Source organism: Bombina bombina, chromosome 4, assembly GCF_027579735.1.
Source record: "Bombina bombina isolate aBomBom1 chromosome 4, aBomBom1.pri, whole genome shotgun sequence".
Taxonomy (NCBI): domain Eukaryota; kingdom Metazoa; phylum Chordata; class Amphibia; order Anura; family Bombinatoridae; genus Bombina; species Bombina bombina.
This window is the reverse complement of record NC_069502.1, coordinates 1,227,807,870-1,227,834,558: the sequence shown is the minus strand read 5'-3', so window position 1 is coordinate 1,227,834,558 and position 26,689 is coordinate 1,227,807,870. Positions and strand designations below refer to the sequence as shown.

At 44.7% G+C, this 26,689-nt stretch overlaps 1 protein-coding gene across 3 annotated transcripts in view; it reads left to right on the top strand.

Moving 5' to 3' along the window:
• ABCC10 (ATP binding cassette subfamily C member 10) overlaps positions 1 to 26,689 on the top strand; it is a 628,132-nt gene that overhangs the window by 174,128 nt on the left and 427,315 nt on the right. For all 3 annotated transcript variants that reach the window (XM_053712768.1, XM_053712767.1, XM_053712766.1), the window contains 4 exons: positions 3,545 to 3,716; positions 3,957 to 4,055; positions 13,453 to 13,642; positions 14,552 to 14,629. In XM_053712768.1, the coding sequence (XP_053568743.1) occupies positions 3,545 to 3,716; positions 3,957 to 4,055; positions 13,453 to 13,642; positions 14,552 to 14,629 (539 nt within the window). The remainder of the gene's footprint in view (positions 1 to 3,544; positions 3,717 to 3,956; positions 4,056 to 13,452; positions 13,643 to 14,551; positions 14,630 to 26,689) is intronic.

The window sequence follows — 26,689 nt, the reverse complement described above, 5'->3', positions numbered from 1 at the left end:
GGAGGAAGGAGACCTGTCACTGTGTCTGTGTCCTGTCACAGGGAGGGAGGGTACCTGTCACTGTGTCTGTGTCCTGTCACAGGGAGGGAGGAGACCTGTCACTGTGTCTGTGTCCTGTCACAGGGAGGGAGGAGACCTGTCACTGTGTCTGTGTCCTGTCTCAGGGAGGCAGTGATGTGCAGTCACTAGAGGCAGGTGAGGCAGTGCTTCACCTCTCATATGGGAAAAAATAAATATTTTTTTTTATTGGCTTTAAAAAAAATAAAAAAATTGCAATTTTTTTTCCCCAGCATTTTTTTTTCACAGCTACATGTTGTGCAATGGAGAGGCACAAGCAGGTCTGCCCACCATTACACAACATGCTGCGCCATCTACTGGATTAAAGTGGTTAAGCTCATTGCATGGTCCATTATCTGCTTATTTGAGGCAGTCCCATTTGGGCTGACCCAATCCAGTGAGAGGCATTAGTAAGTGGAATTTAGGGTTGGGGCTGGATGTTAAATCATATAAAACAAAACAAAAACGGAAAAAAAACTACTTTCATTTATTTTGTTGCTGTCCTGTGAAGCTGACAGCTTTGCTAAAGTGAAAAAGAGAGTTCTGTTCTTCCCCTCTAAGTGCAGTGGAATGTTCCACTGTCACTTCCTGAATCCTTACAGAGCAGGAAAGGGAGAGAGGCAGAGAGAGCAGTGTTTGAGCTACATTTTATTGTAGTAAGTGCTGCAGCTGTAGATTTTACTGAAATTGATTCTGTTAGTGAAAATGATAATTTAATGATTGTGGTTTAGTGTTTTTGTTGAATTGTGTTCAGATGCAGCTCATTAACAGGGGGACAGTAAGTGAGCATAACCCAATACTTACAGGAAGTCAAAGGGTCAATTCAAATTTAAATCCATAATTTAAAACCCAGAGTTTGAAGTTAAGTGTGCAGTGTCCACATTATTTAAATTAAAGTTTTTGACATTGAATATTGCTAAGCCTCCCTTTTTTATGGTTATTTGATTTAATTAGGTACAAACTCCATATATGTTATGTCTGTTCAGTCAGAGGATGCAGTATCTATTTTTATTTTTCTCTGTGTCTCCATTTATTTAATGACTGCTGTTAACTTGTAATTCACAAATCAATTGAAAGCTGTTGCATTGTGTTTTTAATATGTGCTGCTTTTATACAAGTTTATATTAATAAAAAGGAGATAATGAGTCATTTAAAAAATATATGTAATTATTGCAGTTAAATCGTTTTAGAAATAATTCCACTGTAAAGTAACTGGTTAAACACATAGTCAAAGGGAGACATTTAAAATTAAACTTTCATGATTGAGGTAGAGCATGCTATTTTAATAGACTTTTCTAGTTATTTATATTTTGAGAATTAGCATCAATTGTTACTGGCCCCATGTCAGCAAATCAAATTAGTTTTTGAAAGGAACATGAAAGTCATAATTACATTTCCATCATTCAGATAGAAATTGCACAAAAAAAATAAATAAATAAACTTTCTATTTTACTTTTATTATGTACTTCATTCTTTTGGTATCCTTTGGTGTCCTTTGTTGAAGAGCATACCTAAGTGGGATGTGAACGTGCATATGAACACCATATTGCAGCAGCTGTGTTGGCAGTATTGATAACTTTGTGTAAAACTTGTATGGTAAATTATTTCTATTTTTACAATACAGTAGTGAGTAGAGAAGAGATTGTGTATCATTCTAATTGCTTAGTAACTGGCACTGTGCCACAGAATTGTGTGAGTGTGTATGTGAGCAGAGTGTGTGTGGGTGTCAGTGTGTGCTTTATTCTCCAGCTAATCAATACATTTCCGATAAGCTGGTGCTTTAGTGCAGTGTTTCTCAACAATGGTCCTCAAGTACCCCCAACAGGCCAGGTTTTCATTATAGCCAAATCAGTGCACAGGTGAAGTAATCAGCTGATCAGTAACTCAGTGGTTACTAACTTGCTCTCACCCATCGCCTGATTATGTCACCTGTGCACTGGTTCAGCTATCATTTAAACCTGCCCTGTTGGGGGTACTTGCGGCCCTCTGTACATGTGTTTCTCCGGCGTATCATATCTAGTGCCTCACCAGCCTCTGACCTCACTGCACATCACTGCAGGGAGGGTACCTGTCACTATGTCTGTGTCCTGTCACAAGGGAGGGAGGAGACCTGTCACTGTGTCTGTGTCCTGTCACAAGGGGGGGGAGGAGATCTGTCACTGTGTCTGTGTTCTGTCACTTGGAGGGAGGGGACCTGTCACTGTGTCTGTGTTCTGTCACTTGGAGGGAGGGGACCTGTCACTGTGTCTGTGTCCTGTCTCAGGGAGGGGACCTTTCACTGTGTCTGTGTCCTGACACAGGGTAAGAGGAGACCTGTCACTGTGTCTGTGTCCTGTCACAGTGAGGGAGGGTACCTGTCACTGTGTCTGTGTTCTGTCACTTGGAGGGAGGGGACCTGTCACTGTGTCTGTGTCCTGTCACAAGGGGGGGAGGAGACCTGTCACTGTGTCTGTGTCCTGTCTCAGGGAGGGGACCTTTCACTGTGTCTGTGTCCTGTAACAGTGAGGGAGGGTACCTGTCACTGTGTCTGTGTCCTGTCACAAGGGGGGGAGGAGACCTGTCACTGTGTCTGTGTCCTGTCACAAGGGGGGGAGGAGACCTGTCACTGTGTCTGTGTCCTGTCACAAGGGGGGGAGGAGACCTGTCACTGTGTCTGTGTCCTGTCTCAGGGAGGGGACCTTTCACTGTGTCTGTGTCCTGTAACAGTGAGGGAGGGTACCTGTCACTGTGTCTGTGTCCTGTCACAAGGGGGGGAGGAGACCTGTCACTGTGTCTGTGTCCTGTCACAAGGGGGGGAGGAGACCTGTCACTGTGTCTGTGTCCTGTCACAAGGGGGGGAGGAGACCTGTCACTGTGTCTGTGTCCTGTCACAGGGAGGGAGGGGACCTGTCACTGTGTCTGTGTCCTGTCACAGGGAGGGAGGAGACCTGTCACTGTGTCTGTGTCCTGTCACAGGGAGGGAGGAGACCTGTCATGGTGTCTGTGTTCTGTCACAGGGAGGGAGGAGACCTGTCACTGTGTCTGTGTCCTGTCACAGGGAGGGAGGAGACCTGTCACTGTGTCTGTGTTCTGTCACTAGGAGGGAGGAGACCTGTCACTGTGTCTGTGTCCTGTCACAGGGAGGGAGGAGACCTGTCACTGTGTCTGTGTCCTGTCACAGGGAGGGAGGAGACCTGTCACTGTGTCTGTGTCCTGTCACAGGGAGGGAGGAGACCTGTCACTGTGTCTGTGTTCTGTCACTAGGAGGGAGGGGACCTGTCATGGTGTCTGTGTCCTGTCACAGTGAGGCAGGGACCTGTCATGGTGTCTGTGTTCTGTCAGTAGGAGGGAGGAGACCTGTCACTGTGTCTGTGTTCTGTCAGTAGGAGGGAGGAGACCTGTCACTGTGTCTGTGTTCTGTCACTAGGAGGGAGGAGACCTGTCACTGTGTCTGTGTTCTGTCACTAGGAGGGAGGGGACCTGTCATGGTGTCTGTGTTCTGTCACAGGTTACGAGGAGACCTGTTTGTTTCCCATGAGGAGTTTGGATTCGGCTTTGCAGCTCAGGAGCCCTGGATCCAGTTTGCCACCATAAGAGACAACATTCTGTTTGGGAAGGAGTTTAATGGACATCTGTACCAGGAAGTCATTAAAGCTTGTGCCCTAACGGACGACCTCAGTGTAAGTGAAGTTGGTAATCTGGCGAATAAAGGGAGTAATGAAAGCTTCACCATATACAGAGATAATTACACCTTATAGTGTGCTTTGTTGTTTGTTTCTCACTAATAAATAGGAGATCACTATAAAGCAAAGCTGACCCTCACTGCACACTGTGTATAAGCTCCATAGTTACTGCTATGTGTGCACGTCACAGGTATGGAGACAAGAAATACATCGCTTTCTGCTTTTCTTTCTCTGCAGATTTTGCCAGCTGGAGATCAGACAGAGGTTGGAGAGAATGGGGTCACTCTTAGTGGGGGGCAAAAGGCTCGAGTGGCTTTGGCTAGAGCTGTTTACCAGGTAACGTTTATTATACCCAATAGGTAACAACATCAAAAGCCTTTAGGTTATTGTGAAAGTAATTAGATGAAAGAGCAAAAGAGAGAGCAAGAGGAGAGAGCGGAGCGGGAGAGAGCAAGAGGAGAGTGAAGCGGGAGAGCATGAGGAGAGTGAAGCGGGAGAGCATGAGGAGAGAGTGGAGCGGGAGAGCATAAGGAGAGAGTGGAGCGGGAGAGCAAGAAAAGAGAGTGGAGCGAGAGAACAAGAGGAGAGAGTGGAGCGAGAGAGCAAGAGGAGAGAGTGGAGCGGGAGAGCAAGAGGAGAGAGTGGAGCGGGAGAGCAAGAGGAGAGATTAGAGCGCGAGAGAAATAGGAGAGAGTGGAGCGGGAGAGCAAGAGGAGAGAGTGGAGCGAGAGAGCAAGAGGAGAGATTAGAGCGGGTGAGAAATAGGAGAGAGAGGAGCGGGAGAGCAAGAGGAGAGAGTGGAGCGAGAGAGCAAGAGGAGAGAGTGGAGCGAGAGAGCAAGAGGAGAGAGTGGAGCGGGAGAGCAAGAGGAGAGAGTGGAGCGAGAGAGCAAGATGAGAGATTAGAGCGGGAGAGAAATAGGAGAGAGAGGAGCGGGAGAGAAATAGGAGAGAGAAGTGCGGGAGAGCAAGAGGAGAGAGTGGAGCGACAGAGCAAGAGGAGAGAGTGGAGCGACAGAGCAAGAGGAGAGAGTGGAGCGACAGAGCAAGAGGAGAGAGTGGAGCGACAGAGCAAGAGGAGAGAGTGGAGCGACAGAGCAAGAGTAGAGAGTGGAGCGACAGAGCAAGAGGAGAGAGTGGAGCGAGAGAGCAAGAGGAGAGAGTGGAGCGAGAGAGCAAGAGGAGAGAGTGGAGCGAGAGAGCAAGAGGAGAGAGTGGAGCGAGAGAGCAAGAGGAGAGAGAGGAGTGTGAGAGCAAGAGGAGAGAGAGGAGTGTGAGAGCAAGAGGAGAGAGAGGAGTGTGAGAGCAAGAGGAGAGAGAGGAGTGTGAGAGCAAGAGGAGAGAGAGGAGTGTGAGAGCAAGAGGAGAGAGAGGAGTGTGAGAGCAAGAGGAGAGAGAGGAGTGTGAGAGCAAGAGGAGTGTGAGAGCAAGAGGAGAGAGAGGAGCGGGAGAGCAAGAGGAGAGATTAGAGCGGGAGAGCAAGAGGAGAGAGTGGATTGTGAGAGCAAGAGGAGAGAGTGGAGCGGGAGAGCAAGAGGAGAGAGTGGAGCGGGAGAGCAAGAGGAGAGAGTGGAGCGGGAGAGCAAGAGGAGAGAGTGGAGCGGGAGAGCAAGAGGAGAGAGTGGAGCGGGAGAGCAAGAGGAGAGAGGGGAGCGGGAGAGCAAGAGGAGAATGGGGAGCGGGAGAGCAAGAGGAGAGAGGGGAGCGGGAGAGCAAGAGGAGAGAGGGGAGCGGGAGAGCAAGAGGAGAGAGGGGAGCGGGAGAGCAAGAGGAGAGAGGGGAGCGGGAGAGCAAGAGGAGAGAGGGGAGCGGGAGAGCAAGAGGAGAGAGGGGAGAGGGAGAGCAAGAGGAGAGAGTGGAGCGGGAGAGCAAGAGGAGAGAGTGGAGCGGGAGAGCAAGAGGAGAGAGGGGAGCGGGAGAGCAAGAGGGGAGCGGGAGAGCAAAAGGAGAGAGTGGAGCGGGAGAGAAAGAGGACAGAGTGGAGCGGGAGAGCAAGAGGAGAGAGTGGAGCGGGAGAGCAAGAGGAGAGAGTGGAGCGGGAGAGCAAGAGGAGAGAGTGGAGCGGGAGAGCAAGAGGAGAGGGTGGAGCGGGAGAGAAAGAGAAAGAGGAGAGAGTGGAGCGGGAGAGTAAGAGGAGAGAGTGGAGCGGCAGAGCAAGAGGAGAGAGTGGAGCGGGAGAGCAAGAGGAGAGAGTGGAGCGGGAGAGCAAGAGGAGAGAGTGGAGCGGGAGAGCAAAAGGAGAGAGTGGAGCGGGAGAGCAAGAGGAGAGAGGGGAGCGGGAGAGCAAGAGGAGAGAGGGGAGCGGGAGAGCAAGAGGAGAGAGGGGAGCGGGAGAGGAGAGAGGGGAGCGGGAGAGCAAGAGGAGAGAGTGGAGCGGGAGAGCAAGAGGAGAGAGTGGAGCAGGAGAGCAAGAGGAGAGAGTGGAGCTGGAGAGCATAAGGAGAGAGTGGAGCGAGAGAGCAAGAAAAGAGTGAAGCGGGAGAGCATGAGGAGAGAGTGGAGCAGGAGAGCATGAGGAGAGAGTGGAGCGAGAGAGCAAAAAAAGAGAGTGGAGCGGGAGAGCATGAGGAGAGAGTGGAGCGGGAGAGCATGAGGAGAGAGTGGAGCGAGAGAGCAAAAAAAGAGAGTGGAGCGGGAGAGCAAGAGGAGAGAGTGGATTGTGAGAGCAAGAGGAGAGAGTGGATTGTGAGAGCAAGAGGAGAGAGTGGATTGTGAGAGCAAGAGGAGAGAGTGGAGCGGGAGAGCAAGAGGAGAGAGTGGAGCGGGAGAGCAAGAGGAGAGAGGGGAGCGGGAGAGCAAGAGGAGAATGGGGAGCGGGAGAGCAAGAGGAGAGAGGGGAGCGGGAGAGCAAGAGGAGAGAGGGGAGCGGGAGAGCAAGAGGAGAGAGGGGAGCGGGAGAGCAAGAGGAGAGAGGGGAGTGGGAGAGCAAGAGGAGAGAGGGGAGAGGGAGAGCAAGAGAAGAGAGTGGAGCGGGAGAGCAAGAGGAGAGAGTGGAGCGGGAGAGCAAGAGGGGAGCGGGAGAGCAAAAGGAGAGAGTGGAGCGGGAGAGCAAGAGGAGAGAGTGGAGCGGGAGAGCAAGAGGAGAGAGTGGAGCGGGAGAGCAAGAGGAGAGAGTGGAGCGGGAGAGCAAGAGGAGAGAGTGGAGCGGGAGAGCAAGAGGAGAATGGGGAGCGGGAGAGCAAGAGGAGAGAGGGGAGCGGGAGAGCAATAGGAGAGAGGGGAGCGGGAGAGCAAGAGGAGAGAGGGGAGCGGGAGAGCAAGAGGAGAGAGGGGAGCGGGAGAGCAAGAGGAGAGAGGGGAGCGGGAGAGCAAGAGGAGAGAGGGGAGTGGGAGAGCAAGAGGAGAGAGGGGAGAGGGAGAGCAAGAGGAGAGAGGGGAGAGGGAGAGCAAGAGGAGAGAGTGGAGCGGGAGAGCAAGAGGAGAGAGTGGAGCGGGAGAGCAAGAGGAGAGAGTGGAGCGGGAGAGCAAGAGGAGAGAGTGGAGCGGGAGAGCAAGAGGAGAGAGTGGAGCGGGAGAGCAAGAGGAGAGAGTGGAGCGGGAGAGCAAGAGGAGAGGGTGGAGCGGGAGAGAAAGAGAAAGAGGAGAGAGGGGAGCGGGAGAGCAAGAGAAGAGAGTGGAGCGGGAGAGCAAGAGAAGAGAGTGGAGCGGGAGAGCAAGAGGAGAGAGTGGAGCGGGAGAGCAAGAGGAGGGGAGCGGGAGAGCAAGAGGGGAGCGGGAGAGCAAAAGGAGAGAGTGGAGCGGGAGAGAAAGAGGAGAGAGTGGAGCGGGAGAGCAAGAGGAGAGAGTGGAGCGGGAGAGCAAGAGGAGAGAGTGGAGCGGGAGAGCAAGAGGAGAGAGTGGAGCGGGAGAGCAAGAGGAGAGAGTGGAGCGGGAGAGCAAGAGGAGAGGGTGGAGCGGGAGAGAAAGAGAAAGAGGAGAGAGTGGAGCGGGAGAGTAAGAGGAGAGAGTGGAGCGGCAGAGCAAGAGGAGAGAAAGGAGCGGGAGAGCAAGAGGAGAGAGTGGAGCGGGAGAGCAAAAGGAGAGAGTGGAGCGGGAGAGCAAGAGGGGAGCGGGAGAGCAAGAGGAGAGAGGGGAGCGGGAGAGCAAGAGGAGAGAGGGGAGCGGGAGAGGAGAGAGGGGAGCGGGAGAGCAAGAGGAGAGAGTGGAGCGGGAGAGCAAGAGGAGAGAGTGGAGCAGGAGAGCAAGAGGAGAGAGTGGAGCGGGAGAGCAAGAGGAGAAAGTGGAGCGGGAGAGCAAGAGAAGAGAGGGGAGCGGGAGAGCAAGAGAAGAGAGGGGAGCGGGAGAGCAAGAGGGGTGCGGGAGAGCAAGAGAAGAGAGTGGAGGGGGAGTGCAAGAGGAGAGAGTGGAGCGGGAGAGCAAGAGGAGAGAGTGGAGCGGGAGAGCATGAGGAGAGAGTGGAGCGAGAGTGGAGCGAGAGAGAGCAAGAGGAGAGAGTGGAGCGGGAGAGCATGAGGAGAGAGTGGAGCGGGAGAGCATGAGGAGAGAATGGAGCGGGAGAGCATGAGGAGAGAGTGGAGCGAGAGAGGAGCGGGAGAGCAAGAGGAGAGAGTGGAGCGAGAGTGCAATAAAAGTGAGTGGAGCGGGAGAAAGCAAGAGAAGAGAGTGGAGCGGGAGAGCATGAGGAGAGAGTGGAGCGGGAGAGCATGAGGAGAGAATGGAGCGGGAGAGCATGAGGAGAGAGTGGAGCGAGAGAGGAGCGGGAGAGCAAGAGGAGAGAGTGGAGCGAGAGTGCAATAAAAGTGAGTGGAGCGGGAGAGAGCAAGAGGAGAGAGTGGAGCGGGAGAGAGCAAGAGGAGAGTGAAGCGGGAGAGCATGAGGAGAGAGTGGAGCGGGAGAGCATGAGGAGAGAGTGGAGCGAGAGAGCAAAAAAAGAGACTGGAGCGGGAGAGCATGAGGAGAGAGTGGAGCGGGAGAGCATGAGGAGAGAGTGGAGCGAGAGAGCAAAAAAAGAGAGTGGAGCGGGAGAGCACGAGGAGAGAGTGGAGCGAGAGTGCAATAAAAGTGAGTGGAGCGGGAGAGCATGAGGAGAGAGTGGAGCGGGAGAGCATGAGGAGAGAGTGGAGTGGGAGAGCATGAGGAGAGAGTGGAGCGGGAGAGCATGAGGAGAGAGTGGAGCGAGAGAACAAGAGGAGAGAGTGGAGCGAGAGAGCAAGAGGAGAGAGTGGAGCGGGAGAGCAAGAGGAGAGAGTGGAGCGGGAGAGCAAGAGGAGAGATTAGAGCGCGAGAGAAATAGGAGAGAGTGGAGCGGGAGAGCAAGAGGAGAGAGTGGAGCGAGAGAGCAAGAGGAGAGAGTGGAGCGGGAGAGCAAGAGGAGAGATTAGAGCGGGTGAGAAATAGGAGAGAGAGGAGCGGGAGAGCAAGAGGAGAGAGTGGAGCGAGAGAGCAAGAGGAGAGAGTGGAGCGGGAGAGCAAGAGGAGAGAGTGGAGCGAGAGAGCAAGATGAGAGATTAGAGCGGGAGAGAAATAGGAGAGAGAGGAGCGGGAGAGAAATAGGAGAGAGAAGTGCGGGAGAGCAAGAGGAGAGAGTGGAGCGACAGAGCAAGAGGAGAGAGTGGAGCGACAGAGCAAGAGGAGAGAATGGAGCGGGAGAGCATGAGGAGAGAGTGGAGCGAGAGAGGAGCGGGAGAGCAAGAGGAGAGAGTGGAGCGAGAGTGCAATAAAAGTGAGTGGAGCGGGAGAGAGCAAGAGGAGAGAGTGGAGCGGGAGAGAGCAAGAGGAGAGTGAAGCGGGAGAGCATGAGGAGAGAGTGGAGCGGGAGAGCATGAGGAGAGAGTGGAGCGAGAGAGCAAAAAAAGAGACTGGAGCGGGAGAGCATGAGGAGAGAGTGGAGCGGGAGAGCATGAGGAGAGAGTGGAGCGAGAGAGCAAAAAAAGAGAGTGGAGCGGGAGAGCACGAGGAGAGAGTGGAGCGAGAGTGCAATAAAAGTGAGTGGAGCGGGAGAGCATGAGGAGAGAGTGGAGCGGGAGAGCATGAGGAGAGAGTGGAGTGGGAGAGCATGAGGAGAGAGTGGAGCGGGAGAGCATGAGGAGAGAGTGGAGCGAGAGAACAAGAGGAGAGAGTGGAGCGAGAGAGCAAGAGGAGAGAGTGGAGCGGGAGAGCAAGAGGAGAGAGTGGAGCGGGAGAGCAAGAGGAGAGATTAGAGCGCGAGAGAAATAGGAGAGAGTGGAGCGGGAGAGCAAGAGGAGAGAGTGGAGCGAGAGAGCAAGAGGAGAGAGTGGAGCGGGAGAGCAAGAGGAGAGATTAGAGCGGGTGAGAAATAGGAGAGAGAGGAGCGGGAGAGCAAGAGGAGAGAGTGGAGCGGGAGAGCAAGAGGAGAGAGTGGAGCGAGAGAGCAAGAGGAGAGAGTGGAGCGGGAGAGCAAGAGGAGAGAGTGGAGCGAGAGAGCAAGATGAGAGATTAGAGCGGGAGAGAAATAGGAGAGAGAGGAGCGGGAGAGAAATAGGAGAGAGAAGTGCGGGAGAGCAAGAGGAGAGAGTGGAGCGACAGAGCAAGAGGAGAGAGTGGAGCGACAGAGCAAGAGGAGAGAGTGGAGCGACAGAGCAAGAGGAGAGAGTGGAGCGACAGAGCAAGAGGAGAGAGTGGAGCGACAGAGCAAGAGGAGAGAGTGGAGCGAGAGAGCAAGAGGAGAGAGTGGAGCGAGAGAGCAAGAGGAGAGAGTGGAGCGAGAGAGCAAGAGGAGAGAGTGGAGCGAGAGAGCAAGAGGAGAGAGAGGAGTGTGAGAGCAAGAGGAGAGAGAGGAGTGTGAGAGCAAGAGGAGAGAGAGGAGTGTGAGAGCAAGAGGAGTGTGAGAGCAAGAGGAGAGAGAGGAGCGGGAGAGCAAGAGGAGAGATTAGAGCGGGAGAGCAAGAGGAGAGAGTGGATTGTGAGAGCAAGAGGAGAGAGTGGATTGTGAGAGCAAGAGGAGAGAGTGGAGCGGGAGAGCAAGAGGAGAGAGTGGAGCGGGAGAGCAAGAGGAGAGAGTGGAGCGGGAGAGCAAGAGGAGAGAGGGGAGCGGGAGAGCAAGAGGAGAGAGGGGAGCGGGAGAGCAAGAGGAGAATGGGGAGTGGGAGAGCAAGAGGAGAGAGGGGAGCGGGAGAGCAAGAGGAGAGAGGGGAGCGGGAGAGCAAGAGGAGAGAGGGGAGCGGGAGAGCAAGAGGAGAGAGGGGAGCGGGAGAGCAAGAGGAGAGAGGGGAGCGGGAGAGCAAGAGGAGAGAGAGGAGAGGGAGAGCAAGAGAAGAGAGTGGAGCGGGAGAGCAAGAGGAGAGAGTGGAGCGGGAGAGCAAGAGGAGAGAGGGGAGCGGGAGAGCAAGAGGGGAGCGGGAGAGCAAGAGGAGAGAGTGGAGCGGGAGAGAAAGAGGACAGAGTGGAGCGGGAGAGCAAGAGGAGAGAGTGGAGCGGGAGAGCAAGAGGAGAGAGTGGAGCGGGAGAGCAAGAGGAGAGAGTGGAGCGGGAGAGCAAGAGGAGAGAGTGGAGCGGGAGAGCAAGAGGAGAGAGTGGAGCGGGAGAGCAAGAGGAGAGAGTGGAGCGGGAGAGCAAGAGGAGAGGGTGGAGCGGGAGAGAAAGAGGAGAGAGTGGAGCGGGAGAGTAAGAGGAGAGAGTGGAGCGGCAGAGCAAGAGGAGAGAAAGGAGCGGGAGAGCAAGAGGAGAGAGTGGAGCGGGAGAGCAAGAGGAGAGAGAGGAGTGTGAGAGCAAGAGCAGAGAGAGGAGTGTGAGAGCAAGAGCAGAGAGAGGAGTGTGAGAGCAAGAGGAGTGTGAGAGCAAGAGGAGTGTGAGAGCAAGAGGAGAGAGAGGAGCGGGAGAGCAAGAGGAGAGATTAGAGCGGGAGAGCAAGAGGAGAGAGTGGATTGTGAGAGCAAGAGGAGAGAGTGGATTGTGAGAGCAAGAGGAGAGAGTGGAGCGGGAGAGCAAGAGGAGAGAGTGGAGCGGGAGAGCAAGAGGAGAGAGGGGAGCGGGAGAGCAAGAGGAGAATGGGGAGCGGGAGAGCAAGAGGAGAGAGGGGAGAGCAAGAGGAGAGAGGGGAGCGGGAGAGCAAGAGGAGAGAGGGGAGCGGGAGAGCAAGAGGAGAGAGGGGAGCGGGAGAGCAAGAGGAGAGAGGGGAGCGGGAGAGCAAGAGGAGAGAGGGGAGCGGGAGAGCAAGAGGAGAGAGGGGAGCGGGAGAGCAAGAGGAGAGAGGGGAGCGGGAGAGCAAGAGGAGAGAGGGGAGCGGGAGAGCAAGAGGAGAGGGAGAGCAAGAGAAGAGAGTGGAGCGGGAGAGCAAGAGGAGAGAGTGGAGCGGGAGAGCAAGAGGAGAGAGGGGAGCGGGAGAGCAAGAGGGGAGCGGGAGAGCAAAAGGAGAGAGTGGAGCGGGAGAGAAAGAGGACAGAGTGGAGCGGGAGAGCAAGAGGAGAGAGTGGAGCGGGAGAGCAAGAGGAGAGAGTGGAGCGGGAGAGCAAGAGGAGAGAGTGGAGCGGGAGAGCAAGAGGAGAGAGTGGAGCGGGAGAGCAAGAGGAGAGAGTGGAGCGGGAGAGCAAGAGGAGAGAGTGGAGCGGGAGAGCAAGAGGAGAGGGTGGAGCGGGAGAGAAAGAGAAAGAGGAGAGAGTGGAGCGGGAGAGTAAGAGGAGAGAGTGGAGCGGCAGAGCAAGAGGAGAGAAAGGAGCGGGAGAGCAAGAGGAGAGAGTGGAGCGGGAGAGCAAGAGGAGAGAGTGGAGCGGGAGAGCAAAAGGAGAGAGTGGAGCGGGAGAGCAAGAGGAGAGAGGGGAGCGGGAGAGCAAGAGGAGAGAGGGGAGCGGGAGAGCAAGAGGAGAGAGGGGAGCGGGAGAGCAAGAGGAGAGAGGGGAGCGGGAGAGCAAGAGGAGAGAGTGGAGCGGGAGAGCAAGAGGAGAGAGTGGAGCAGGAGAGCAAGAGGAGAGAGTGGAGCGGGAGAGCAAGAGGAGAGAGTGGAGCGGGAGAGCAAGAGAAGAGAGGGGAGCGGGAGAGCAAGAGAAGAGAGGGGAGCGGGAGAGCAAGAGGGGAGCGGGAGAGCAAGAGAAGAGAGTGGAGGGGGAGTGCAAGAGGAGAGAGTGGAGCGGGAGAGCAAGAGGAGAGAGTGGAGCGGGAGAGCAAGAGGAGAGAGTGGAGCGGGAGAGCAAGAGGAGAGAGTGGAGCGGGAGAGCAAGAGGAGAGAGGGGAGCGGGAGAGCAAGAGGAGAGAGGGGTGCGGGAGAGCAAGAGGACAGAGGGGAGTGGGAGAGCAAGAGGAGAGAGGGGAGCGGGAGAGCAAGAGGAGAGAGGGGAGCGGGAGAGCAAGAGGAGAGAGGGGAGCGGGAGAGCAAGAGGAGAGAGGAGAAAGGGGAGTGTGAGAGCAAGAGGAGAGAGAGGCGCGAGAGAGGTAGAAGAGAAAAGGCACATAGAAGAGTAAGGAAAGAAGGGGGGCTGACAATGAGAAAGAGGGGTTTGGATGGGAGAAGGGGGAGAGCAAACAGAATGAAATTGGGTGATAAAGGGGAAGAGAAAGTGTATATAGAATAGATAGAAGACAACCACAGTTAATGTTGTACAGTCAGAGGATGGGAGTGAGGTTCCTCGGGGTGCAGTTTTGGCTCCGGCTTTGTTTGGTAAATGTAACAAGTTAGCATCTGGGGTCTTCAACAGATGATAAAATAACACCTAGAGATATGCTGCAAATTAGACATAAATGGACAGGCCGGTAGGATAAAAAAGTGTAAAATGATCTGTTAGGTGCAGAAAACAAAACCATTTATTCACAAAAAGACTCTGGTTATGTATTTCCCTCCACAGGAGAAAGATATTTATCTCCTTGATGACCCCTTGGCTGCAGTAGATGCTGATGTGGCTTCTCACTTGATGGAAAGATGCATTCTGGGCATCCTTAGGGGCAGAACCAGGGTCTTGTGCACTCACCGGACTGAACTGCTGGGCAAGGCAGATGTGCTAGTGCTGCTAAGTGATGGGAAGATCATCTGCTCAGGTGAGGGGAACTGGGGGGCCTATAGGAGACGATATAGTGAAACCCTATAGGACCCTGTGCAATTGTTCTGCTCATCAGAGCGCAGGTTGTGGCCTTTTTGGTACATCGTGTATTAATGAGATGTTTCAGCAGACTGTATGACTTGTGTTACTTATGGAAAAACGTATAAGGTCCATCTATAGAATCTATAATTCACATGGATAGGGACGAGGATCTCTTATAGCTGCTGTTTCCTTGTTGGGTTTTTCTGCATGATGCACATCAGCATGCTTAAAGGGACACGTTACTCAATTATTTTCTACAATATTTACGACAGAGCAGCAGCTAAACTTTAAGTTTTTTTATGCAAAGTAAAAGCTGTTTAAATGTAAGGTGAAACAGGAAGTACAGTCCTGGGACTCTGCATCTTACTGGCTGACATTGACAACTCCTACAGAAAAATTTGGTTTATTCATTATAGGGACATACAGTTAAAAAGAATAAAAAGCAGAAGAATATATATTTGTTTTGCTCTTACTGCCTTTAAACAGTGTATATTATCTGATAATGCTACAATATGCTGTACATTTGGTAAGTATGTTATTGTCAGTTGCTTTCCCTGGCCGGTACCTCCTGTATGAATCGGTTACAGTATGACACCTGCACGTGATTGTGTAAAGGATCCGGGTGTCCTCACTAAACAGGAAGACAAGGGCTCAGCCACCATTAGAAGTAACTTCATTTGTGAAGCTTTTTGATGATGCTAAGCCGGTTTCCTTGCATTATGTTCATCATTGACGCCAAGCCAACACAGAATTAGCTGACTGTCTCACTTGCCTCAGTTCTTGTTTCTCGCATGCATAGTCTCTCTCTTATTTGCTCACTCCAGCTCAGTGTGGGTTTACCTTCTAGTTTATCTTTGTCTCCCAGGCCCTCCTGATAAGATCCTGCCATTGGTTGAAACCAACACGAAGCTCAGAGACTCAGAAGAACGGACAAAGGAGAATGGTGCGTATCACCCAGAGCCTCTACCAGCTGAGGTTATATCACTGTACCTAGAAGGGCTATTTACAGAACTGGGACTGACTCAGATTATTTAGAGTTTTCCAAGTCAATCATTTTTAAACATGACGGACCTTAAAAAATGTGTCTTATTGTAAAATGTGTCTATATGTACACTAGTCACATACAAGGGCTACAGTTAGACATAGGAACGTATTACCTTATTGGAATTAGAGCATACGTTTTTACCAGTGAGTAGTGCCAATGGGAAAGGGTATTGGTGTGACAGCAGTGATTGTGCATTGGGTGTGTGGGTTACAGGAACTTCTCAGACATGAAGATATACGTAAATACTTATATTAAGCTAGATTACAAGTGAAGCGCTAATTTAACGTGCTCCCGTAAATGGGCAAATTTGGTTACACCTCTGGTTAATTAAATAAATGTCCCCCAATGGCCCGCAAATAAAGTGTACAGTTCCCTTTGTAAAATAGAAATAAGTAGCATCTCTATTTTAATAAAATAATTGCACGAAGCAGTTATAAGGGGATAGAGTGAGGAGATGTGGGGTGTTTTCATTGCGGTCTATGGGGACTGTGTTTATACTGTTAATATATATGTATATGCTTATATACATATATATTTATATGTTAATATGCTTATATACATATGTATTTATGTTACTATGTGTATATACATATATATTTATGTGTTAATATGCTTATATACATATGTATTTATGTGTTACTATGTGTATATACATATGTACTTATGTGTTAATATGCTTATATACATATGTATTTATATGTTAATATGCGTATATACATATGTATTTATGTGTTAATATGCTTATATACATATGTATTTATGTGTTAATATGCTTATATACATATGTATTTATGTGTTAATATGCTTATATACATATATATTTATATGTTAATATGCTTATATACATATGTATTTATGTGTTACTATGTGTATATACATATGTATTTATGTGTTAATATGCTTATATACATATGTATTTATGTGTTAATATGCTTATATACATATATATTTATATGTTAATATGCTTATATACATATGTATTTATGTGTTACTGTGCTTATATACATATGTATTTATGTGTTACTGTGTGTATATACATATGTATTTATGTGTTAATATGCTTATATACATATGTATTTATGTGTTATTATGTGTATATACATATATATTTATGTGTTAATATGCTTATATACATATGTACTTATGTGTTAATATGCTTATATACATATATTTCTTTCATGTAATTAGCAAGAGTCCATGAGCTAGTGACGTATGGGATATACATTCCTACCAGGAGGGGCAAAGTTTCCCAAACCTCAAAATGCCTATAAATACACCCCTCACCACACCCACAAATCAGTTTTACAAACTTTGCCTCCCGTGGAGGTGGTGAAGTAAGTTTGTGCTAGATTCTACGTTGATATGCGCTTCGCAGCAGGCTGGAGCCCGGTTTTCCTCTCAGTGTGCAGTGAATGTCAGAGGGATGTGAGGAGAGTATTGCCTATTTGAATTCAATGGTCTCCTTCTACGGGATCTATTTCATAGGTTCTCTGTTATCGGTCGTAGAGATTCATCTCTTACCTCCCTTTTCAGATCGACGATATACTCTTATATATACCATTACCTCTACTGATTCTCGTTTCAGTACTGGTTTGGCTTTCTACTACATGTAGATGAGTGTCCTGGGGTAAGTAAGTCTTATTTTCTGTGACACTCTAAGCTATGGTTGGGCACTTTTATATAAAGTTCTAAATATATGTATTCAAACATTTATTTGCCTTGACTCAGGATGTTCAACGTTCCTTATTTCAGACAGTCAGTTTCATATTTGGGATAATGCATATGAATAAATCAATTTTTTCTTACCTTAAAATTTGACTTTTCCCTGTGGGCTGTTAGGCTCGCGGGGGCTGAAAATGCTTCATTTTATTGCGTCATTCTTGGCGCAAATTTTTTTTTCTATTTCCGGCGTCATACGTGTCGCCGGAAGATTGCGTCATTTTTGACGTTTTTTTTGCGCCAAAAGTGTCGGCGTTCCGGATGTGGCGTCATTTTTGGCGCCAAAGGCATTTAGGCGCCAAATAATGTGGGCGTCTTTTTTGGCGCTAAAAAAATATGGGCGTCACTATTGTCTCCACATTATTTAAGTCTCATTATTTATTGCTTCTGGTTGCTAGAAGCTTGTTCACTGGCATTTTTTCCCATTCCTGAAACTGTCATTTAAGGAATTTGATCAATTTTGCTTTATATGTTGTTTTTTCTATTACATATTGCAAGATGTCCCAGATTGACACTGAGTCAGAAGATACTTCTGGAAAATCGCTGCCTGGTGCTGGATCTACCAAAGTTAAGTGTATCTGCTGTAAACTTGTGTTATCTGTTCCTCCAGCTGTTGTTTGTACTGAATGTCATGACAAACTTGTTAATGCAGATAATATTTCCTTTAGTAATGTTACATTACCTGTTGCTGTTCCGTCAACATCTAATATGCAGAGTGTTCCTGATAACATAAGAGATTTTGTTTCTAAATCCATTAAGAAGGCTATGTCTGTTTTTCCTCCTTCTAGTAAACGTAAAAAGTCTTTTAAAACTTCTCATTTTGCAGATGAATTTTTAAATGAACATCATCATTCTGATTCTGATAATGGTTCTTCTGGTTCAGAGGATTCTGTCTCAGAGGTTGCTGCTGATAAATCTTCATATTTATTTAAAATGGAATTTATTCGTTCTTTACTTAAAGAAGTCTTAATTGCATTAGAAATAGAGGATTCTGGTCCTCTTGATACTAAATCTAAACTTTTAAATAAGGTTTTTAAATCTCCTGTAGTTATTCCAGAAGTTTTTCCTGTCCCTGATGCTATTTCTGAAGTAATTTCCAGGGAATGGAATAATTTGGGTAATTCATTTACTCCTTCTAAACGTTTTAAGCAATTATATCCTGTGCCATCTGACAGATTAGAGTTTTGGGACAAAATCCCTAAGGTTGATGGGGCTGTCTCTACTCTTGCTAAGCGTACTACTATTCCTACGGCAGATATTACTTCCTTTAAGGATCCTTTAGATAGGAAAATTGAATCCTTTCTAAGAAAAGCTTACTTGTGTTCAGGTAATCTTCTTAGACCTGCTATATCTTTAGCGGATGTTGCTGCAGCTTCAACTTTTTGGTTAGAAGCTTTAGCGCAACAAATAACAGATCATAATTCTCATAGCATTATTAATCTTCTTCAACATGCTAATAATTTTATTTGTGATGCCATCTTTGATATCATTAGAGTTGATGTCAGGTATATGTCTCTAGCTATTTTAGCTAGAAGAGCTTTATAGCTTAAAACTTGGAATGCTGATATGTCTTCTAAGTCTACTTTGCTTTCCCTTTCTTTCCAGGGTAATAAATTATTTGGTTCTCAGTTGGATTCTATTATCTCAACTTTTACTGGAGGGAAAGGAACTTTTTTACCACAGGATAAAAAATCTAAAGGCAAATTTAGATCTAATAATCGTTTTCGTTCCTTTCGTCACAATAAGGAACAAAAGCCTGATCCTTCATCCACAGGAGCGGTATCAGTTTGGAAACCATCTCCAGTCTGGAATAAATCCAAGCCTTTTAGAAAACCAAAGCCAGCTCCTAAGTCCACATGAAGGTGCGACCCTCATTCCAGCTCAGCTGGTAGGGGGCAGATTACGTTATTTCAAAGAAATTTGGATCAATTCCATTCACAATCTTTGGATTCAGAACATTGTTTCAGAGGGGTACAGAATTGGCTTCAAGATAAGGCCTCCTGCAAAGAGATTTTTTCTTTCCCGTGTCCCAGTAAACCCAGCGAAGGCTCGAGCATTTCTGAAATGTGTTTCAGATCTAGAGTTGGCTGGAGTAATTATGCCAGTTCCAGTTCTGGAACAGGGGCTGGGGTTTTATTCAAATCTCTTCATTGTACCAAAGAAGGAGAATTCCTTCAGACCAGTTCTGGATCTAAAAATATTGAATCGTTATGTAAGGATGCCAACATTCAAAATGGTAACTATAAGGACTATCCTGCCTTTTGTTCAGCAAGGGCATTATATGTCCACAATAGATTTACAGGATGCATATCTGCATATTCCGATTCATCCAGATCACTATCAGTTTCTGAGATTCTCTTTCCTAGACAAGCATTACCAGTTTGTGGCTCTTCCGTTTGGCTTAGCAACAGCTCCAAGAATTTTTACAAAGATTCTCGGTGCCCTTCTGTCTGTAATCAGAGAACAGGGTATTGTGGTATTTCCTTATTTGGACGATATCTTGGTACTTGCTCAGTCTTCACATTTAGCAGAATCTCATACGAATCGACTTGTGTTGTTTCTTCAAGATCATGGTTGGAGGATCAATTTACCAATCAGTTCATTGATTCCTCAGACAAAGGTAACCTTTTTAGGTTTCCAGATAGATTCAGTGTCCATGACTCTGTCTCTGACAGACAAGAGACGTCTGAAATTAATCTCAGCTTGTCGAAACCTTCAGTCACAATCATTCCCTTCGGTAGCCTTATGCATGGAAATTCTAGGTCTTATGACTGCTGCATCGGACGCGATCCCCTTTGCTCGTTTCCACATGCGGCCTCTTCAGCTCTGTATGCTGAACCAGTGGTGCAGGGATTACACAAAGATATCTCAATTAATATCTTTAAAACCGATTGTACGACACTCTCTGACGTGGTGGACAGATCACCATCGTTTAGTTCAGGGGGCTTCTTTTGTTCTTCCGACCTGGACTGTAATTTCAACAGATGCAAGTCTGACAGGTTGGGGAGCTGTTTGGGGGTCTCTGACAGCACAAGGGGTTTGGGAATCTCAGGAGGTGAGATTACCGATCAATATTTTGGAAATCCGTGCAATTTTCAGAGCTCTTCAGTCATGGCCTCTTCTAAAGAGAGAATCGTTCATTTGTTTTCAGACAGACAATGTCACAACTGTGGCATACATCAATCATCAAGGAGGGACTCACAGTCCTCTGGCTATGAAAGAAGTATCTTGAATACTGGTATGGGCGGAATCCAGCTCCTGTCTAATTTCTGCGGTTCATATCCCAGGTATAGACAATTGGGAAGCGGATTATCTCAGTCGCCAAACGTTACATCCGGGCGAATGGTCTCTTCACCCAGAGGTATTTCTTCAGATTGTTCAAATGTGGGGACTTCCAGAAATAGATCTGATGGTTTCTCATCTAAACAAGAAACTTCCCAGGTATCTGTCCAGATCCAGGGACCCTCAGGCGGAAGCAGTGGATGCATTGTCACTTCCTTGGAAGTATCATCCTGCATATATCTTTCCACCTCTAGTTCTTCTTCCAAGAGTAATCTCCAAGATTCTGAAGGAATGCTCGTTTGTTCTGCTGGTGGCTCCAGCATGGCCTCACAGGTTTTGGTATGCGGATCTTGTCCGGATGGCCTCTTGCCAACCATGGACTCTTCCGTTAAGACCAGACCTTCTGTCTCAAGGTCCTTTTTATCCATCAGGATCTCAAATCCTTAAATTTAAAGGTATGGAGATTGAACGCTTGATTCTTAGTCAAAGAGGTTTCTCTGACTCTGTGATTAGTACTATGTTACAGGCTCGTAAATCTGTATCTAGAAAGATATATTATGGAGTTTGGAAGACTTACATTTCTTGGTGTCTTTCTCATCATTTTTCCTGGCATTCTTTTAGAATTCCGAGAATTCTTCAGTTTCTTCAGGATGGTTTGGATAAAGGTTTGTCTGCAAGTTCCTTGAAAGGACAGATCTCTGCTCTTTCTGTTCTTTTTCACAGAAAGATTGCTAATCTTCCTGATATTCATTGTTTTGTGCAAGCTTTGGTTCATATAAAGCCTGTCATTAAGTCAATTTCTCCTCCTTGGAGTTTGAATTTGGTTCTGGGGGCTCTTCAAGCTCCTCCGTTTGAACCTATGCATTCATTGGACATTAAATTACTTTCTTGGAAAGTTTTGTTTCTTTTGGCCATCTCTTCTGCTAGAAGAGTTTCTGAATTATCTGCTCTTTCTTGTGAGTCTCCTTTTCTGATTTTTCATCAGGATAAGGCGGTGTTGCGAACTTCTTTTCAATTTTTACCTAAGGTTGTGAATTCTAACAACATTAGTAGAGAAATTGTGGTTCCTTCATTGTGTCCTAATCCTAAGAATTCTAAGGAGAAATTATTGCATTCTTTGGATGTAGTTAGATCTTTGAAATATTATGTTGAAGCTACTAAGAATTTCCGAAAGACTTCTAGTCTATTTGTTATCTTTTCCGGTTCTAGGAAAGGTCAGAAGGCCTCTGCCATTTCTTTGGCATCTTGGTTGAAATCTTTAATTCATCAAGCTTATGTTGAGTCGGGTAAAACTCCGCCTCAAAGGATTACAGCTCATTCTACTAGGTCAGTTTCTACTTCCTGGGCGTTTAGGAATGAAGCTTCGGTTGATCAGATTTGCAAAGCAGCAACTTGGTCTTCTTTGCATACTTTTACTAAATTCTACCATTTTGATGTGTTTTCTTCTTCTGAAGCAGTTTTTGGTAGAAAAGTACTTCAGGCAGCTGTTTCAGTTTGATTCTTCTGCTTATAATTTCAGTTTTTTTCATTTTAAGATTTAAACTTTATTTTGGGTGTGGATTATTTTCAGCGGAATTGGCTGTCTTTATTTTATCCCTCCCTCTCTAGTGACTCTTGCGTGGAAGATCCACATCTTGGGTAGTCATTATCCCATACGTCACTAGCTCATGGACTCTTGCTAATTACATGAAAGAAAACATAATTTATGTAAGAACTTACCTGATAAATTCATTTCTTTCATATTAGCAAGAGTCCATGAGGCCCACCCTTTTTTGTGGTGGTTATGATTTTTTTGTATAAAGCACAATTATTCCAATTCCTTATTTTTTATGTTTTCGCACTTTTGTCTTATCACCCCACTTCTTGGCCATGCGTTAAACTGATTTGTGGGTGTGGTGAGGGGTGTATTTATAGGCATTTTGAGGTTTGGGAAACTTTGCCCCTCCTGGTAGGAATGTATATCCCATACGTCACTAGCTCATGGACTCTTGCTAATATAAAAGAAATGAATTTATCAGGTAAGTTCTTACATAAATTATGTTATTTATATGTTAATATGCTGATATACATATGTATTTATGTGTTAATATTCTTATACACATATGTATTTATATGTTAATATGCTTATATACATATGTATTTATGTGTTAATATGCTTATATACATATGTATTTATGTGTTAATATGCTTATATACATATGTATTTATATGTTAATATTCTTATACACATATGTATTTATATGTTAATATGCTTATATACATATGTATTTATGTGTTAATATTCTTATACACATATGTATTTATATGTTAATATGCTTATATACATATGTATTTATGTGTTAATATGCTTATATACATATGTATTTATGTGTTAATATGCTTATATACATATGTATTTATATGTTAATATGCTTATATACATATGTATTTATATGTTAATATGGAAAAAGTAACTCATTGTGTAGTTCATTAACAAATCTAGACAGGCCCAGAGGCTTGTTTTCTCACAGAAAACCTCTGAATTACATTGTTTCCAATGCAGCAAAGGATTCTGGGTAAGATATGCCAATTAAGTGCACAATGACACACCTTATTACTTCAGTCTGCTTTTCAGCAGGTTCCCTTTACGCCAAAGTATCACTGTTCACACAGCTTATAAACTTAGCTAGGGTTAGTGCAGTGATTCATAACCATCCCAGGACAGACTGTCCTCCACTATGCACAAAATATAGAAAAAGTAACTCATTGTGTAGTTCCTTAACAAATCTAGACAGGCCCAGAGGCTTGTTTTCCCACAGAAAACCTCTGAATTACATTGTTTCCAATGCAGCAAAGGATTCTGGGTAAGATATGCAAATTAAGTGCACAATGACACACCTTATTACTTCAGTCTGCTTTTCAGCAGGTTCCCTTTACGCCAAAGTATCGCTGTTCACACAGCTTATAAACTTAGCTAGGGTTAGTGCAGTGATTCATAACCATCCCAGGACAGACTGTTTCAGCTGGGAGAAGTTTAGAATATATATATATTTTGTGCGTAGTGGAGGATTTTAAACTCGCCTTTTATCTCCCCCTAATTTAAAATGTTGTATTCTGCCTGGAATCAACTTCACCCAGCAGTGATTCTAACCTTCTCCTAGCTGATGAGTGGCAAAAACCACGAAACAGTCTGTCCTGGGATGGTTATGAATCACTGCACTAACCCTAGCTAAGTTTATAAGCTGTGTGAACAGCGATACTTTGGCGTAAAGGGAACCTGCTGAAAAGCAGACTGAAGTAAAAAGGTGTGTCATTGTGTACTTAATTTGCATATCTTACCCAGAATCCTTTGCTGCATTGGAAACAATGTAATTCAGAGGTTTTCTGTGGGAAAACAAGCCTCTGGGCCTGTCTAGATTTGTTAATGAACTACACAATGAGTTACTTTTTCTATATTTTGTGCGTAGTGGAGGATTTTAAACTCGCCTTTTATCTCCCCCTAATTTAAAATGTTGTTGTATGTTAATATGCTTATATACATATGTATTTATGTGTTAATATGCTTATATACATATGTATTTATATGTTAATATGCTTATATACATATGTATTTATATGTTAATATGCTTATATACATATGTATTTATGTGTTAGTATGTGTATATACAAATATATTTATATGTTAATATGCTTATATACATATGTATTTATGTGTTAATATGTGTATATACATATGTATTTATGTGTTAATATGCTTATATACATATGTATTTATGTGTTAATATGCTTATATACATATGTATTTATATGTTAATATGCTTATATACATTTGTATTTATATGTTAATATGCTTATATACATTTGTATTTATGTGTTAGTATGTGTATATACAAATATATTTATATGTTAATATGCTTATATACATATGTATTTATGTGTTAATATGCTTATATACATATATATTTGTGTTAATATGTGTATATACATATGTACTTATGTGTTAATATGCTTATATACATATATATTTATATGTTAATATGCTTATATACATATATATTTGTGTTAATATGCTTATATACATATATATTTGTGTTACTATGTGTATATACATATGTACTTATGTGTTAAGATGCTTATATACATATGTATTTATATGTTAATATGTGTATATACATATGTATTTATGTGTTAATATGCTTATATACATATATATTTATATGTTAATATGCTTATATACATATGTATTTATGTGTTAATATGCTTATATACATATGTATTTATGTGTTAGTATGTGTATATACATATATATTTATATATTAATATGCTTATATACATATGTATTTATGTGTTAATATGTGTATATACATATGTATTTATGTGTTAGTATGTGTATATACATATATATTTATATGTTAATATGCTTATATACATATATATTTGTGTTAATATGCTTATATACATATGTATTTATGTGTTAATATGCTTATATACATATATATTTATGTGTTACTATGTGTATATACATATGTACTTATGTGTTAATATGCTTATATACATATGTATTTATATGTTAATATGTGTATATACATATGTATTTATGTGTTAATATGCTTATATACATATTTATATGTTAATATGCTTATATACATATGTATTTATGTGTTACTATGTGTATATACATATGTATTTATGTGTTAATATGCTTATATACATATGTATTTATGTGTTACTATGTGTATATACATATGTACTTATGTGTTAATATGCTTATATACATATATATTTATATGTTAATATGCTTATATACATATGTATTTATGTGTTAATATGCTTATATACATATGTATTTATGTGTTACTGTGTGTATATACATATATATTTATGTGTTACTCTGTGTATATACATATGTATTTATGTGTTAATATGCTTATATACATGTGTTTATGTGTTATTGTGTATATACATATATATATTTATGTGTTAATATGCTTATATACATATATATTTATATGTTAATATGCTTATATACATATGTATTTATATGTTAATATGCTTATATACATATGTATTTATGTGTTAATATGCTTATATACATATGTATTTATGTGTTAATATGCTTATATACATATGTATTTATATGTTAATATGCTTATATACATATGTATTTATATGTTAATATGGAAAAAGTAACTCATTGTGTAGTTCATTAACAAATCTAGACAGGCCCAGAGGCTTGTTTTCCCACAGAAAACCTCTGAATTACATTGTTTCCAATGCAGCAAAGGATTCTGGGTAAGATATGCAAATTAAGTGCACAATGACACACCTTATTACTTCAGTCTGCTTTTCAGCAGGTTCCCTTTACACCAAAGTATCGCTGTTCACACAGCTTATAAACTTAGCTAGGGTTAGTGCAGTGATTCATAACCATCCCAGGACAGACTGTTTCATGGTTTTTGCCACTCATCAGCTGGGAGAAGTTTAGAATATATATATATTTTGTGCGTAGTGGAGGATTTTAAACTCGCCTTTTATCTCCCCCTAATTTAAAATGTTGTTGTATTCTGCCTGGAATCAACTTCACCCAGCAGTGATTCTAACCTTCTCCCAGCTGATGAGTGGCAAAAACCACAAAACAGTCTGTCCTGGGATGGTTATGAATCACTGCACTAACCCTAGCTAAGTTTATAAGCTGTGTGAATAGCGATACTTTGGCGTAAAGGGAACCTGCTGAAAAGCAGACTGAAGTAAAAAGGTGTGTCATTGTGTACTTAATTTGCATATCTTACCCAGAATCCTTTGCTGCATTGGAAACTGTAAGGATTCCAGTCCTGCTTTTACTTTTTGCCTCAACTCACCTTCCTCACCTGTACTTAAGGCATCACCCCGCCCCAAACAAGTTCTTAGTTGTTGAGTATTGTTTGTTGAAACCAGTGCTCTGTTTCTTATAAGCTATATTCTTATCAAAAGAAGATTTACTTCAACTACTTTAACATTTGGGATTACAAATACCAGCTGCAGTTTGGTCTCATATAGGGACTAATAACAACTAGTCTCATTCATCCTGAAGTTTGCTATTCCAAGAAGTATTAATTTATTCCAACTCCACATCTCTACAGGAATTGCTACTTAATTTCCAACAGGAGGATTCTACCTACTACCGCTACGGTATTTGTATCAAATCTAATTTACCTTGGATGCCTAAAGTAACGGCTAATTACAAATATCATGTTTTCTCTTGAACTTATCTAAATTGACTTTGTCTCTCAGATATTACTATGTTTTGCAACGTATGTTTCATTTAATTTTATGAACTTCCTTTGATTCATTCTCATACCGGACAGTAACGGACTTTACGTGACGTCACACAGCTTCATTCATCTCAGCGTGCCATACAGCTCCTTACAACTCAGCGTGTCTCACAGCACCTATTACACTCACTGTTCTGTGTTAAGATATCCACGCTGCAAGCATTATTCTGTGTGCTGTGTCTTGCAGCAGGTCACGCCCCTGTCAGCAGCTGCAGTCTGTGTGTCTCACATCTCTCACGCTTCAGTGCTTATTACAATGAACACTATCTCTCTCATTTGGGCTTGAACTATACCAATGTCATAAGTTGTTATTAATACTAATACTTACTTTCAGTCTCTAAATATTTATATGGTATAACAATAATATATAACCATATAAAGACTTACTGCCCTTCCTTATAAAAATCACCCTGAGTAAAACAGTCTATGCTGATATAATAGCCTGTACTTCAGTTGTGAAACAAATATAATTTATTTAGACTCTGCAGTTGTGATTCAAATAACCAAGGAACCTGATATAACAACTAAGCCCTAAATAATGGATCCAGCAGAGCTTCCTCAAATTGTTTATAATTTAACACAAAGAGTTGACCAACTTAGTCAAGCCTTTAGAGAGTTACAATTAGAAAATGAAACTTTAAGAAAAGTAATAAAAGACACTGTCTCT